This window comes from Arachis duranensis, chromosome 3 (genome assembly GCF_000817695.3).
Source record: "Arachis duranensis cultivar V14167 chromosome 3, aradu.V14167.gnm2.J7QH, whole genome shotgun sequence".
Lineage (NCBI taxonomy): Eukaryota > Viridiplantae > Streptophyta > Magnoliopsida > Fabales > Fabaceae > Arachis > Arachis duranensis.
In genome coordinates this window covers 9,540,454-9,552,266 of record NC_029774.3, presented here as the reverse complement: position 1 = coordinate 9,552,266, position 11,813 = coordinate 9,540,454, and the positions used below count along the sequence as shown (strand labels likewise).

General features: G+C 34.8%; 2 protein-coding genes across 5 annotated transcripts; both read left to right on the top strand.

Moving 5' to 3' along the window:
* Positions 1–3,742: 3,742 nt before the first annotated feature.
* On the top strand, positions 3,743–5,835 carry LOC107477503 (putative disease resistance protein At3g14460). Its single transcript, XM_016097540.1, has 3 exons — positions 3,743–3,857; positions 4,115–4,288; positions 4,391–5,835. The coding sequence occupies exons 1-3, from the start codon at positions 3,743–3,745 to the stop codon at positions 5,833–5,835; spliced, it is 1,734 nt and encodes a 577-aa protein (XP_015953026.1).
* Positions 5,723–11,596, top strand: LOC107477477 (putative disease resistance protein At3g14460). Of its 4 annotated transcripts, none has more exons than XM_016097511.3 (3): positions 5,723–5,880; positions 6,040–6,074; positions 7,072–11,596. In XM_016097511.3, exons 1-3 carry the CDS (start codon positions 5,849–5,851, stop codon positions 11,070–11,072), a joined length of 4,068 nt encoding a protein of 1,355 aa, XP_015952997.1. In that variant the 5' UTR covers positions 5,723–5,848; the 3' UTR covers positions 11,073–11,596. The 4 variants fall into 4 exon arrangements, with proteins under 4 accessions (XP_015952997.1, XP_052114031.1, XP_052114030.1 ...); XM_052258071.1 differs by having other exon boundaries at positions 5,837–5,880; positions 6,003–7,580; positions 7,725–11,596; XM_052258072.1 differs by having other exon boundaries at positions 5,862–5,880; positions 6,003–6,074.
* Positions 11,597–11,813: the final 217 nt, after the last annotated feature.

Below are 11,813 nucleotides of genomic sequence, written 5' to 3'. Positions count from 1 at the left end.
GTTAAAAGAAAAAATAGAATCATCATGGATATGGTTCGGATGCATGCTCAAGTAAAAACAAATGCTAAAAAATTTTGTGCAAAAACAGTCGCAACAATAGTTCATATTTTAAATAGGTGTGCAACGAAGAGCATTCATGATAAAATTTTAGAGAAAACTTGGAGTGAAAAATGATCTCCCATTCATTATTTCAGAGTCTTTTGGTATATTGCTTATGCCTATGTTCCAGATCAATTAAGTAAGAAGTTAGATGACAAAGACGAGAAGTGTATCTTTATTGGTTATAGCACAAACTAAAAAATATACAAATTGTATAATCTATAATTAAAGAAGGTGATTATTTGCAGAGATATAAAATTTAATGAGAAAGGCATATGGAACTTGAATACAAAGACGAAAAACAGTCGATTATAATTCCAAATACGTGTGATGAAGAAGAAGAAAGATAGTCAGGCTTAATCGAACAATCAGAATAATCTAGAAGACTTCAAAGAGAGCGAAGACTACTTGCTAGATTAGCAGATTATGAAGTTGGCAATGACAACGATCTGTCCTATGAAGAAATCATAAATTTTGCTCTATTTTCAGATTATGAGCCGTTGAACTTTTAAGAAGCCTCTAGAGACAACAAATAGAAGAAAATAATGGATGAGGAGATTCATGCCATTGAAAAGAATGAGACATGAGAGCTGATAGATTTATCAATAGATGAGAAATTGATTGGGGGTAAAGTGAGTTTACAAAACTAAGTACAAACCCAACGGTAAAGTTGATCGTTTTAAAGCAAGATTAGTTGCTAAGAGATACAAACAAAAGTCAGGTATTGATTGCTTTGAAGTATTTGCTCATGTTGCTAGATTAGACACTATTCGTATGATTATTTCACTCACGACCCAAAATAAGTAGAAGATACATCAGATGAATGTTAAGTCAACATTTCTAAATGGTACTTTAGAAGAAGAAGTGTATGTTGAGCAACCTGTAGGATATAAAATTCCAGGAGAAGAATATAAAATTTACAAATTGAAGAAAGTCTTGTACGGATTAAAACAAACATCAAGAGTGTGGTACAAGAAGATTGATTCTTATTGCACTTAGAGTAGTTTCAGAAGATGTCAATTTGAACATACCATTTATATCAAGTTCATTGAACCTGGAGATATCTTGATCGCGTGTCTTTATGTTGACGATTTAATCTTTTTTGGCAACAATTTGAAGATAATTGCAGAATTCAGAGAAGCTATGATAAAGCACTTTGAAATGACAAATATGGAATTGATGTCTTACCTTCTCGGCATCGAAGTCGTTCAGAAAAATGATGGAATCTTCATTTCATAGAAGAAATATGCAAATGATATTTTGAAGAAATTTCAGATGGAACATTCAAAACTAGTTGCTACTCTAATTGAAGAAAAGTTTAAGTTATTGAGAGAAAATAAAGGAAGAGCAATAAATCCCACTTATTACAAAAGTTTGATTGGAAGTCTAAGGTATTTGACTGCGACTAGATCAATTTGGAGTTGGATTGCTTAGCAGATTTATGGAAGAACTTTATTCCAACCACTTGCAAGTAGCAAAAAAGATTATTCGATGTATCAAATGTACTTTAAAATTTAAATGATAAAATTTATTATGAGAATACTAATGAAGTAAACTTTGTTGGCTACACTGATAATGATTGGGTTGGAGTTATTGAAACAAGAAAAAAGTATTTTAGAATTTGCATTTCATTTTTGATTCTGATGTAATTTTATGGTCATCGAAAAAATAATTAATAATTGTTCTCTCTACAACAGAAGCAGAATATATAGCAACAGCAAATTGTGCAACACAAACAATGTGGTTAAGAAGAATTTTTGAAGAATTGAACGAAAAATAAAGTACTCTAGTAATGATATTTTATAATAACAAGTCAGTTATTGTACTTTACAAAAATCCAATATTCTATAAAAGATCGAAGCATATTGATATTCAATTTTATAAAATTAGAAAATTGGTAAGTAAAAAATAAATTGTGATTAAATCTTGTCTTACTGAACAACAAATTACAGATATATTTATAAAACTATTGAAAATTGAATTATTTTATAAGTTAAAAAATATACTTAAAATAATTAATTTTACAAACTTAATTTAAAAAAAATAATGTTAAGTAAAATTAAATCAAATTATATACAAATAACAAAATTTAAAAAATCAAAAACAGAATTTAATTTGAATTTAAAGTGATAATTTATCACTAAAACTCTACAAACTTTTTTTACTGTCAACTTGTACAAATTAAATTCAACATAAAATACTTCACAACTTTTATCAGCATGCATTATAAATTTATAATAATTTGGTGTCACGGCCATTATCAAATTACAAGACTATGAAGATATCAATCAAGTGGCTTTATCGGAAAGTAACAATACACGATTAGTTGGCAGATTAGCTGGCTTTATGCACCGTCTTTGATTCTTAGCAATTAAAAACTATTATCTTGAATAAGTAATTTTGCTTATAAATATTTAAATAGGCTCAAATTCATGTATTATATGTGTTCTCCAATAAATAAAATGAATGTGTTTTAAATATTAGATATTCTATTTTTATATTTGAGTGTTATTAATGAATTTGAGAACTAAAAAGATGATATTATCATTTATGTAACTCTAATTTTAGAGTCAATTAATTGTGAAAATTATACTTAGGTCAATTTATCAAAATTCAAGTTTTTCTTTTAGTTGATTGTGTTATATACGATACATATATTAATTTTGTACACAGTGAATTAACTATTTTATACATATGTTAATTTATTTAAATAGAATTTTTTGATAAAGTATAGAAAAGAGAATCAATTTTTTGTCTATTTAATTTTGATAAAAAATTCAAACCAAAAATAACATATAAATATAAATATAATAATATTGACACTCAAACAAAGTTTGACTTATATAAATTTTATTTTAATTTTTTAAATAAAATTTTAGAATTATTTATATAAGTTAAAGAAAATAAAATTATAAAAAATTAGAATAAATTCAAATATTTATAATAATTTTTTTAATATCATTGAATATTAATTAACTTCAGAACTTATAATTTAAGTTCTAAAATTAAAGAATCCAAAAAAAATATAATATATAGGTTATTTGATTTATAATATAAAATATATCAAAATAAAATAATATTTTAATAAACATAATTAATAACAAAGAAATAATATGATATTTTTTTATAAAATAATTTAATAATACTATTAAATTTATTAATTAAAAAATAATATTAATAGAAGTTATTCATCAAATTCATTATTAATATTAATTAAAAGCTAATGTTAGTAGAGACTTTTAAATGAATAGAGGTAATTAAAGAATTTAAAAATTAAAAAAAATTATAAAATAGAAAAAAACTTTTGGGATAATAAAATAACAGATAAAATGTTTATTTTTAGTTATAATAAAATTTGTATATCAACTGATAAGATAGATAGATAGAAGATTTGTACAGCGTAACTAGATAAATTTTAGTCGTAGTAAAATTTGTGTGGTAATATAATAATAGATAGTTAGATAAATTTCTAGTTGTAGTAAGATCTGTGTATCAACTTTTATATAAATTATATAAGAATTAAGATAGATAGATTTGTATAGGGTAATTAGTATTTCTAAATCACACTGTGATAGTTTTCTTAGATTTTAGTTAATCCTTTTGTTGTGTCCGGTGTGGATTTGTGTGTGTCTCAGTCTCTGCAATGGCGGACTTAGCCAAGGTGCGGGTTGTGCGGTGTCCCAAATGTCGAAATATCCTCCAAGAGCCTGTTGATTACTCTGTCTATCGATGTGGTGGCTGTGGTACTACACTTAAAGGTATCCTTATTTTAGACCCTTCTACTACACTTTTAGTGATTTGTGCTGCTCAAGGCATTATGAATTATAAGGCAAATTTGCTTTCCATTTTTAAAGTTTTTGTGACCAGGAAGAAACTATATATATAGTCCTTTTTTTTTATTTGGTTTTTTATCAGCTCATAAATGTAAGGTACAAACTACAAACTACCTGCAAAATATAGGAATGGCAACTATGTGGTTTCTGATTTCTTACTCTAGTTTCCACTTTGTTTGCAGCAAAGCACAAAGATCATGGAAGTGTTGGCTTGTCAGAGAAGGGAGAGGTTGAAAGTGATCATGCTAAATCAGGAAATTACTTGAGGAGAATATTAATAAGAAGAATGCTGCAGGAACATGAATCTCAAATGAGGCATGAAAAAGGGTCAAGTGAAAATAGAGAAGAGATGGAAGGTATGTCAGTTAATTTCCACTTCAATTTTCCAGATGAGGGGACTTCAAGTAGTTAATTCTGGTGTCCTTGAAACTCTCTCACTATCATAACTACAATTTCAGAAGAAGGACATGAAATCACACCACGATCCTCCTCTGGATTTTCAAGTTCTAAGGACACTAGTGACACTTCTTTAAGCGAAATCGAAGAAATTGGTCTTGGTGAATGGATGGAAACTGAATTTACAGAAATTCCGCAAGATTATTCATTTTCAGATTCAGCTAGGATCCTGAAACTGAGGGAAGGTTCCTCTGGCATGCTCAGTGATCACATTTCCGAAGCTGATATTTTCAGCATTGAGCAGCAAAAAGACAATCAATCGTCAATGGCTAAAGCTGATATTCCAATCGCGACAACTGTGACTGTCCTGCCTCTTACTGATACACCTAAAGCAATATCTCCTCTCAAGGTGGAAACTCTATCGGAAGAAGATTCAGACAATCAACGATCATCCTTTGAAGTGTTAAAGGTTTCAACTATATCACAATTGTTGCAATTACCGACCAAACTGCACAGCCTAAAAATAGATGGGTGTGGATCCTTAGAGGCCCTTCCAGATGACTTACTTGCAGGAAGAACTACACTCAAAGAGTTGTATCTGATCAGTTGTGCTTCTCTTAGTTCTTTCCCGTACCCTGGTTCATTGACAACCCTTTACATACATAAATGTAGGAGACTGGAATTTCTCCCATCTTTAGAATCAAGCAAGAAGCTTGCCTTTCTCCAGAATTTGTGCATAGGTAGCAGCTGTGATTCCCTCACTACCTTGACCTTAGACTTGTTTCCCAAACTGAAAATTCTCTGTATATGGGATTGTCCCAATCTTCACTCAGTTAACTTTACCGGAGAGTTTAAGGGTGATCTTGCATCACTTGAGTCTTTAGAGATTAGAGATTGTCCAAGATTGAGTTCTTTACCAGATGGAGGACTGCATACTCCAAATCTAGAATCCATTTTGATTTTCAATTGCAAGAATCTTAATGCATTGCCCAATGCTATGAACTTTCTTGCATCCCTCAGGACATTGTTTTTACACAGGTGTCCACAGATTGAATCTCTCCCACATGGGGGTCTGCCTTCAAGTTTAACTTTACTCTCCATAGCTTATTGTGACAAACTCATACCTCAAAAGGATTGGAGGTTGGATAGTCTTGAGTCTCTTAACCGTTTTGAACTTGAGGGTGGATGCATGGGCATGGATTCCTTCCCAGAGGACAACTTGCTTCCTTGCAATATCAACTCTTTGCGCATAAGCACAATGCATAGTCTCAAGAAGCTGAACTACAAGGGGTTTCAACACCTGAATGCTCTTCAAACACTTGAAATTCATGGTTGCGACATGCTTCAATCCTTGCCGGATCAAGGGCTTCCTTCCTCCTTAAGTAATCTTTGTGTCCAAGAATGCCCGTTGTTGACTCCAAGGCTTAAACCAAAGAGAGGAAAGGAATGGCACAAAGTGGCTCATATCCCACATATACAAATTGATCATCAGCTACTCTCTGCATAGACATTCACATGATATGCCATCTAAGACTAGTAACCTATATTCAGGGTAAGAAAAAATGAGAATGTAGATAGATTGTTAGATAAAGAAATTTGGTTATATTATGACAGAAATGAAAAAAAATGTGATTATTAAATCATATTACAATTTTTTATAATATTAATACGTAGGATTGATATTTAACGGGAGCTGTTGAAGCTTTGGCAGGACTGTTGCAAGAGGGGACTTCAAGAGGAAAGAAGGTAGTCTCGAAAACCCACTTCAAAGCCAAACCAAACCCTCTTTGATGACGATGTTGATGATAATTTCTTCTGAATCACTGCATTTTTTTTTCTTTTTCTTTTGCTTCGTCAACGTGTTGTTCCTGGAGGGGAACTTGGTTTTGGTTTGTTGTTCTTCAAGTAAAAATGGGACTAGAGTTTCGAATGGTTTGTAGGGACCAAATAGTCATTTAAGTGTCCAGCATGGCAGCTGTGAGTCCACCTCAGCACGTTTTGTGACTGAAAATGTGAAATGGGATCAGGGACTAAAGTGAGTCACAGATGCCAATTTTTGAGGCTAATTGAGTAAATTGAAACTTTAGAGAGCAGTTTGAGATGCAAATGCAACTGAGTATTAATTCATTGTTTTCTATATAAAATATGACATTCATTTTGGTCCCCTGAAATGGCTCAGGTTTACATATAGTTATGTTTAAAAATTTTAATTATTTTTGTTTTTAACATGTACAGGTATAGCCGTGTAGAGCACGAGCCAATAAATTGACACTATCCGAGTAAGAAATGGTTGTAATAAGTAGTTAAGTGCTGCCTATTGCACGTCTCCTTGATAATCAAATGGTTGTCCTGACATTAGAGAAGTTCTAAATTATTGTTTTAACTTTGAATTAGAAAAATGCTTTTAGCTAACTAATGACATGTGACATGTTGTTTCATTGCAACAATTAGTCAACTTAAGAGAAGTCCTCTACCTTCACGTTTTTTCTCTTGATCTGCAGTTTCACTATTCTTTTTACAATCCCAGAAACAAAAAATAGATACAATACAATAGAAGGTATTATCCACTTTTAGCAGTTTCAAGTTTGAAGGATGGGTAGATCCTTACTATCCTCTTTCCTTGCTGATTTGGTAGACAACATAAAACGTATCATCACCTCTCAAACCAAGCGTAGTGTGGTGAAATCACTGCAAAAGGTCATGTCAACATTGTTACCCCTTGATGCTGTGGTTGATTATGCAGAAGAGAAGCAGTTCGGAGGAGGAAGATATGCACAAGCAGTGAAGGACTGGTTAAATGAAGTACAAGATGCTCTATACCAACTGGATGAAATTCTGCTGCAGAACTTGACCACCATCAGTTCTCTAGATCGGCATCCGTTGCTGGGCTGGCAGTTCGTCAGAATCATGGAAAAAAAAGCGAATCCAGGCAAGAAATTCAAGGCTCAAATCCTTGATACCCTCAAGAATTTAGAATCTCTGGTGAAAAAGATTGGTGTCCTTGGCTTAACTGTTGAGCCTGTTACTAAGAGGTGGATGGAATCCAGTGGAGATTTGTATTCAACTTCTGATGTGTTGGATAACTATCCAAAGTATGACTTCTTAGGGAGAAATGAAGAAGTGAAGACTATTTTGGATTACCTGTTATCAACTACTACTGAAAGTGAACAACATATCAAGGTGATTAACATAGTGGGATTCGCTGGGGTGGGCAAGACTAGCTTGGTGGATGTTATCTACTCAAACCACAAGGTGAGAGAGTCTTTTAAACTTAGAGCTCAAATCACTGTGCCTTACATTGCTAACTTGACGGTTAAGAATATTCTTGAGGAAATCACTGGAAATTTTTGTGGTGGTGAGGATGAGGATTTCGATTTTTTATGTAAGATATTGCAGGAAAGGTGTGGTGGGAAGAAATGTCTGTTGGTGTTGGATGACATCAGGATTGAGGATAGCTTACACAACTGGAGCAAGCTGATTGCTTCCTTTGAAACTGGAGCAGCAAGAGGGAGTGCCATAATTCTAACATCCATTCCTCTTTATGACCCAAAGCAACTTATGATACCTGCGACTCATACTGTGCATCTGAGTTTGCTGTCAACAGAGAATTGCTTGTCAATCTTTATGGGGCATGCTTGGAGACAGACAGATAACGTTTGTCAACCCCCGGAAGAACTATCAACAGTTGGAAAAAAAATTGTCAACAAATTGGGAAATCTTCCCTTGGCTCTAAAAATGACAGGGAGCCTTCTGCAAGATAAGCTGGATTTGAATCCTCAATGGGATAAGATATTGTGTGAATTTCTGGATGGCACAAATCTTCTTCCCATCCCTTCATTTCTAGTGATGTGCTATCTTGATCTCCCTGCACCAGTTAAACGGTGCTTTGCATATTTGTCACTATTTCCAAAGTCTTACCACTTCAGGCAGAAGGAGGTGATCTGCCAGTGGATGGCTCAAGGCTTTCTGAAAAACACTGAATCTGGTAAAAGCATGGAAGACACTGGGGATGCATATTTAGGTTATCTAATCAAGAGGTCTTTCTTGCAACCTGCCTTTGGTTATAATGATAGATTTATGATGCATAATCTTGTTCATGACTTGGCAATTTACGTGTTTGGAGAATCATACAAGCACCATTTATGTTACGATAGAAGGATGGAGGATTTTCCAGCAAAATCTATTCTCAAACATGGGAGATCGTTGAGAACAATTATGCCAGTGTACTTGCCAACTGAAAGGGGAAATAGTGAGTTTGATCCCGAGATGTTACAGCCTGTGATTATGAAGTTGAGTCAGCATGTCTTCCGGGTCTTATCTTTATCACACTATAAGATCACCAGCTTGCCTGCTTCAATAGGAGAACTGAGACATCTCTGCTACCTTAACGTTTCTTACACCAACTTAAAGGAGCTGCCAGATTCCATTTGTGACCTGCTAAATTTGCAGACACTTTTACTCAGAGGCTGTTATTCACTCACAACATTGCCCGACAGACTATGTAATTTGGTAAACTTGCGACATCTTGATTTCCAAGGAAGCAGCTTGCAAAGGATGCCTCCAAATATGCACAATTTGACGAGTCTCTTGATATTGACAGACTTCATTGTTTCCGATACCGGGCCAAGACTTGGAGATTTAGCAGGACTGTCCAATCTCAAAGTTCTAGCTATTTCAAACTTGCAAAATGTGGCCCATGCTAATGATGCTTCAGATGCCAAACTAAAAGAGAAGGGTCTTGCTGATCTTTGGCTTTCATGGGACTATGTCCATGATAGCAATAGGTATGGGAATGAAATGGAAGTGCTCAAGAAACTAGAACCATCGCACAAAGACTTGAAAATATTAAAAGTTACATATTATCCTGGTGCAAGATTCCCAAGATGGTTGGGGGATCCATCTTACTCGGCTCTACTGAATCTAGATCTCTATTACTGTGAAAACTTCGAGTCATTACCAACACTGGGTCTGCTGCCGTTTCTTAGGGAACTCTATATTGGAAGGTTCACAAAAGTAAGTTCTGTAGGCCTTGAGTTCTACGGGGAGATGACTGCTTCGCAGAAACCGTTTCAATCTTTAAAGGTTTTACGGTTTTCGCATATGCCAGAATGGAAAAAATGGAACATAGTCGAAGGCATCGAGTTTCCACATCTGGTTCATCTTTGTATATTACAGTGTCCCAAGCTGGTGGGAGATTTGCCTAATGAACTTCCTTCTTTAAAGAAGTTGGAGATCATTGGATGCACTCACCTTGTGGCTCCACTTCCGAATGTTTCCAATACTTGTGAAGTGTTTGTACAGAACAGCCACTCACAACCATCCTTGGATCTGGATAAAGATACAGTTCCACAAAAAGTACATGAAATCACCCCAGTACCCAATTCTGGTTTTCGAGGTACTAGCACTGCAAGTGAGATTGAAGAAATCCTTCATGGATCATTGATGGAAACTGAATCTGTAGTAAGCAGATTTCCTTTTAGTTCTTCTTCAGATACAACCATGTCCCCAAGGCCAAAAGAGACTTCCTCAGTTGTGTTTAGGCATCAAGTTGAAGCTGAAACAGGCTCGCAGTCTTCAATGGTTGAAGCTGATATTCCAATCACCACTCAAGCAGCTGTCATTCCTCCCACCAATAATACACCTTCCACAACAGCTCCTTTCAACAATGAAGAAGCAGGTAATCCACGATCATCCTTTGAAGTACTAAAGGTTTCAACTGTATCACAATTGAAGTCATTGCCGCCCACGCTGCACACTCTAAAAATTGAAGGGTGCGAGTACCTGGAAGCCATACCCAATGGTTTACTAGCCGGATTAACATCTCTTAAGGAGTTGTATCTCATTAGTTGTGGTTCTCTTAAATCCCTCCCTTCCCTTGGTTCTGTGACAGCACTTTACATACGTAACTGCAGAAGATTGGAAAATCTGTCATCTTCTGAATCAAAAATGCAGCTTGCCTTCCTCCACCACTTGTTCATAGGAAGTAGCTGTGATTCTCTCACTACCTTGACCTTAGATTTCTTCCCCAAACTCAAAAATCTCTGCATTTGGGATTGTTCAAACTTGCAATCATTTAATGTTATTAAAGAGATCAAGGGCGATCTTCAGTCACTTGAATCTTTAGAGATTAGAGATTGCCCCAGATTGATGTCTTTTCCAGAGGGAGGATTACATGCCCCAAATCTGGAATCCATATTCCTTTCCAATTGCCAGAATCTTAACAATTTGCCAGATGGTATGACCTCTCTGACATCCCTCAAGACATTATTTCTACATAAATGTCCAGAGATTGAATCTTTTCCATATGGGGGCTTGCCTTCAAGTTTAATTTTACTCTCCATAGCTTATTGTGACAAACTTACACCACAAAAGAATTGGAGAATGGACACTCTTGAGTCTCTCAACCGATTGGAGTTTGAAGGTGGATGCATGGGCATGGATTCATTTCCAGAGGACATGATACTTCCTCCCAATATAAGCTCACTGCGCATAAGCACACTGAAGAGTCTCAAGAAGCTAAACTACAGAGGGTTCCAATATCTGAATGCTCTTCATACACCTGAAATTCATTGCTGTGACGTCCTTCATTCCTTGCCTGATGAAGAACTTCCTTCCTCCCTTAATCAACTTTGTGTCCAAGAATGCCCTTTGCTGACTCCAAGACTTAAACCAAAAAGTGGGAAGGAGTGGCACAAGGTGGCTCGAATTCCACACATACAAATTGATCACCAAATAATCTGTTGAAGAGAGCACTGCCCAAGCTAGTCATTAAGGTTAGAGGATTATAACACTAATTACAAGCCGAATGTTGTGAATTCTGTAAATTTCTTTTCATGATTTTTGTTTAGCAACAAACCAAGAGAATGCACTGCTTTAATGCTCATTTTCTTTGCAGAACTCTCTGGAAATTTTTTTTCTTAATTTCCAGTGGGATAACTGCAATCTTGTTCAAGACTCATGTAATTATAAGCAAATGATCAAACTTCAACAATGTTATTCGAATAATTTTTTTCCATGTCCATACACTGTTATACAAAAAATTTGAACAAAAGAATTATAAGTTTTCCAATGGACAAGATGCATGGACACCTAATGGCGGCCGCAAAAAATAGAATGAGGTGAATGGAAGTAGTCATCTTTAGTTATGGATCGTGATTTTGGAAAAAAAGAGGTCAAGGAGGATGTACCTCCCTTTGGTGAATGTCTATAGGTTGCTATCTGATGTGGACGATATCATTACTGTTAGGCCATGCAGGATGAACTGCGAATAAGGAAAAGGAGTATGTATAAGCTTCAAGAAACTTGGAAAGAATGATAACAAAACCAATGGAAAAGGGAAATATAATAGTTGTCTAAGGTGGAGCTATAAGCGTTTTATTATTATTATTATTATTAGCTCGTCTTAAAATCCTTGGTGTCTTGAGGGTATCTTCGCTTTCTAGAGTTGGTGGTGGGGAAGTAATTTGGTTTTGTTCATGGAGAACT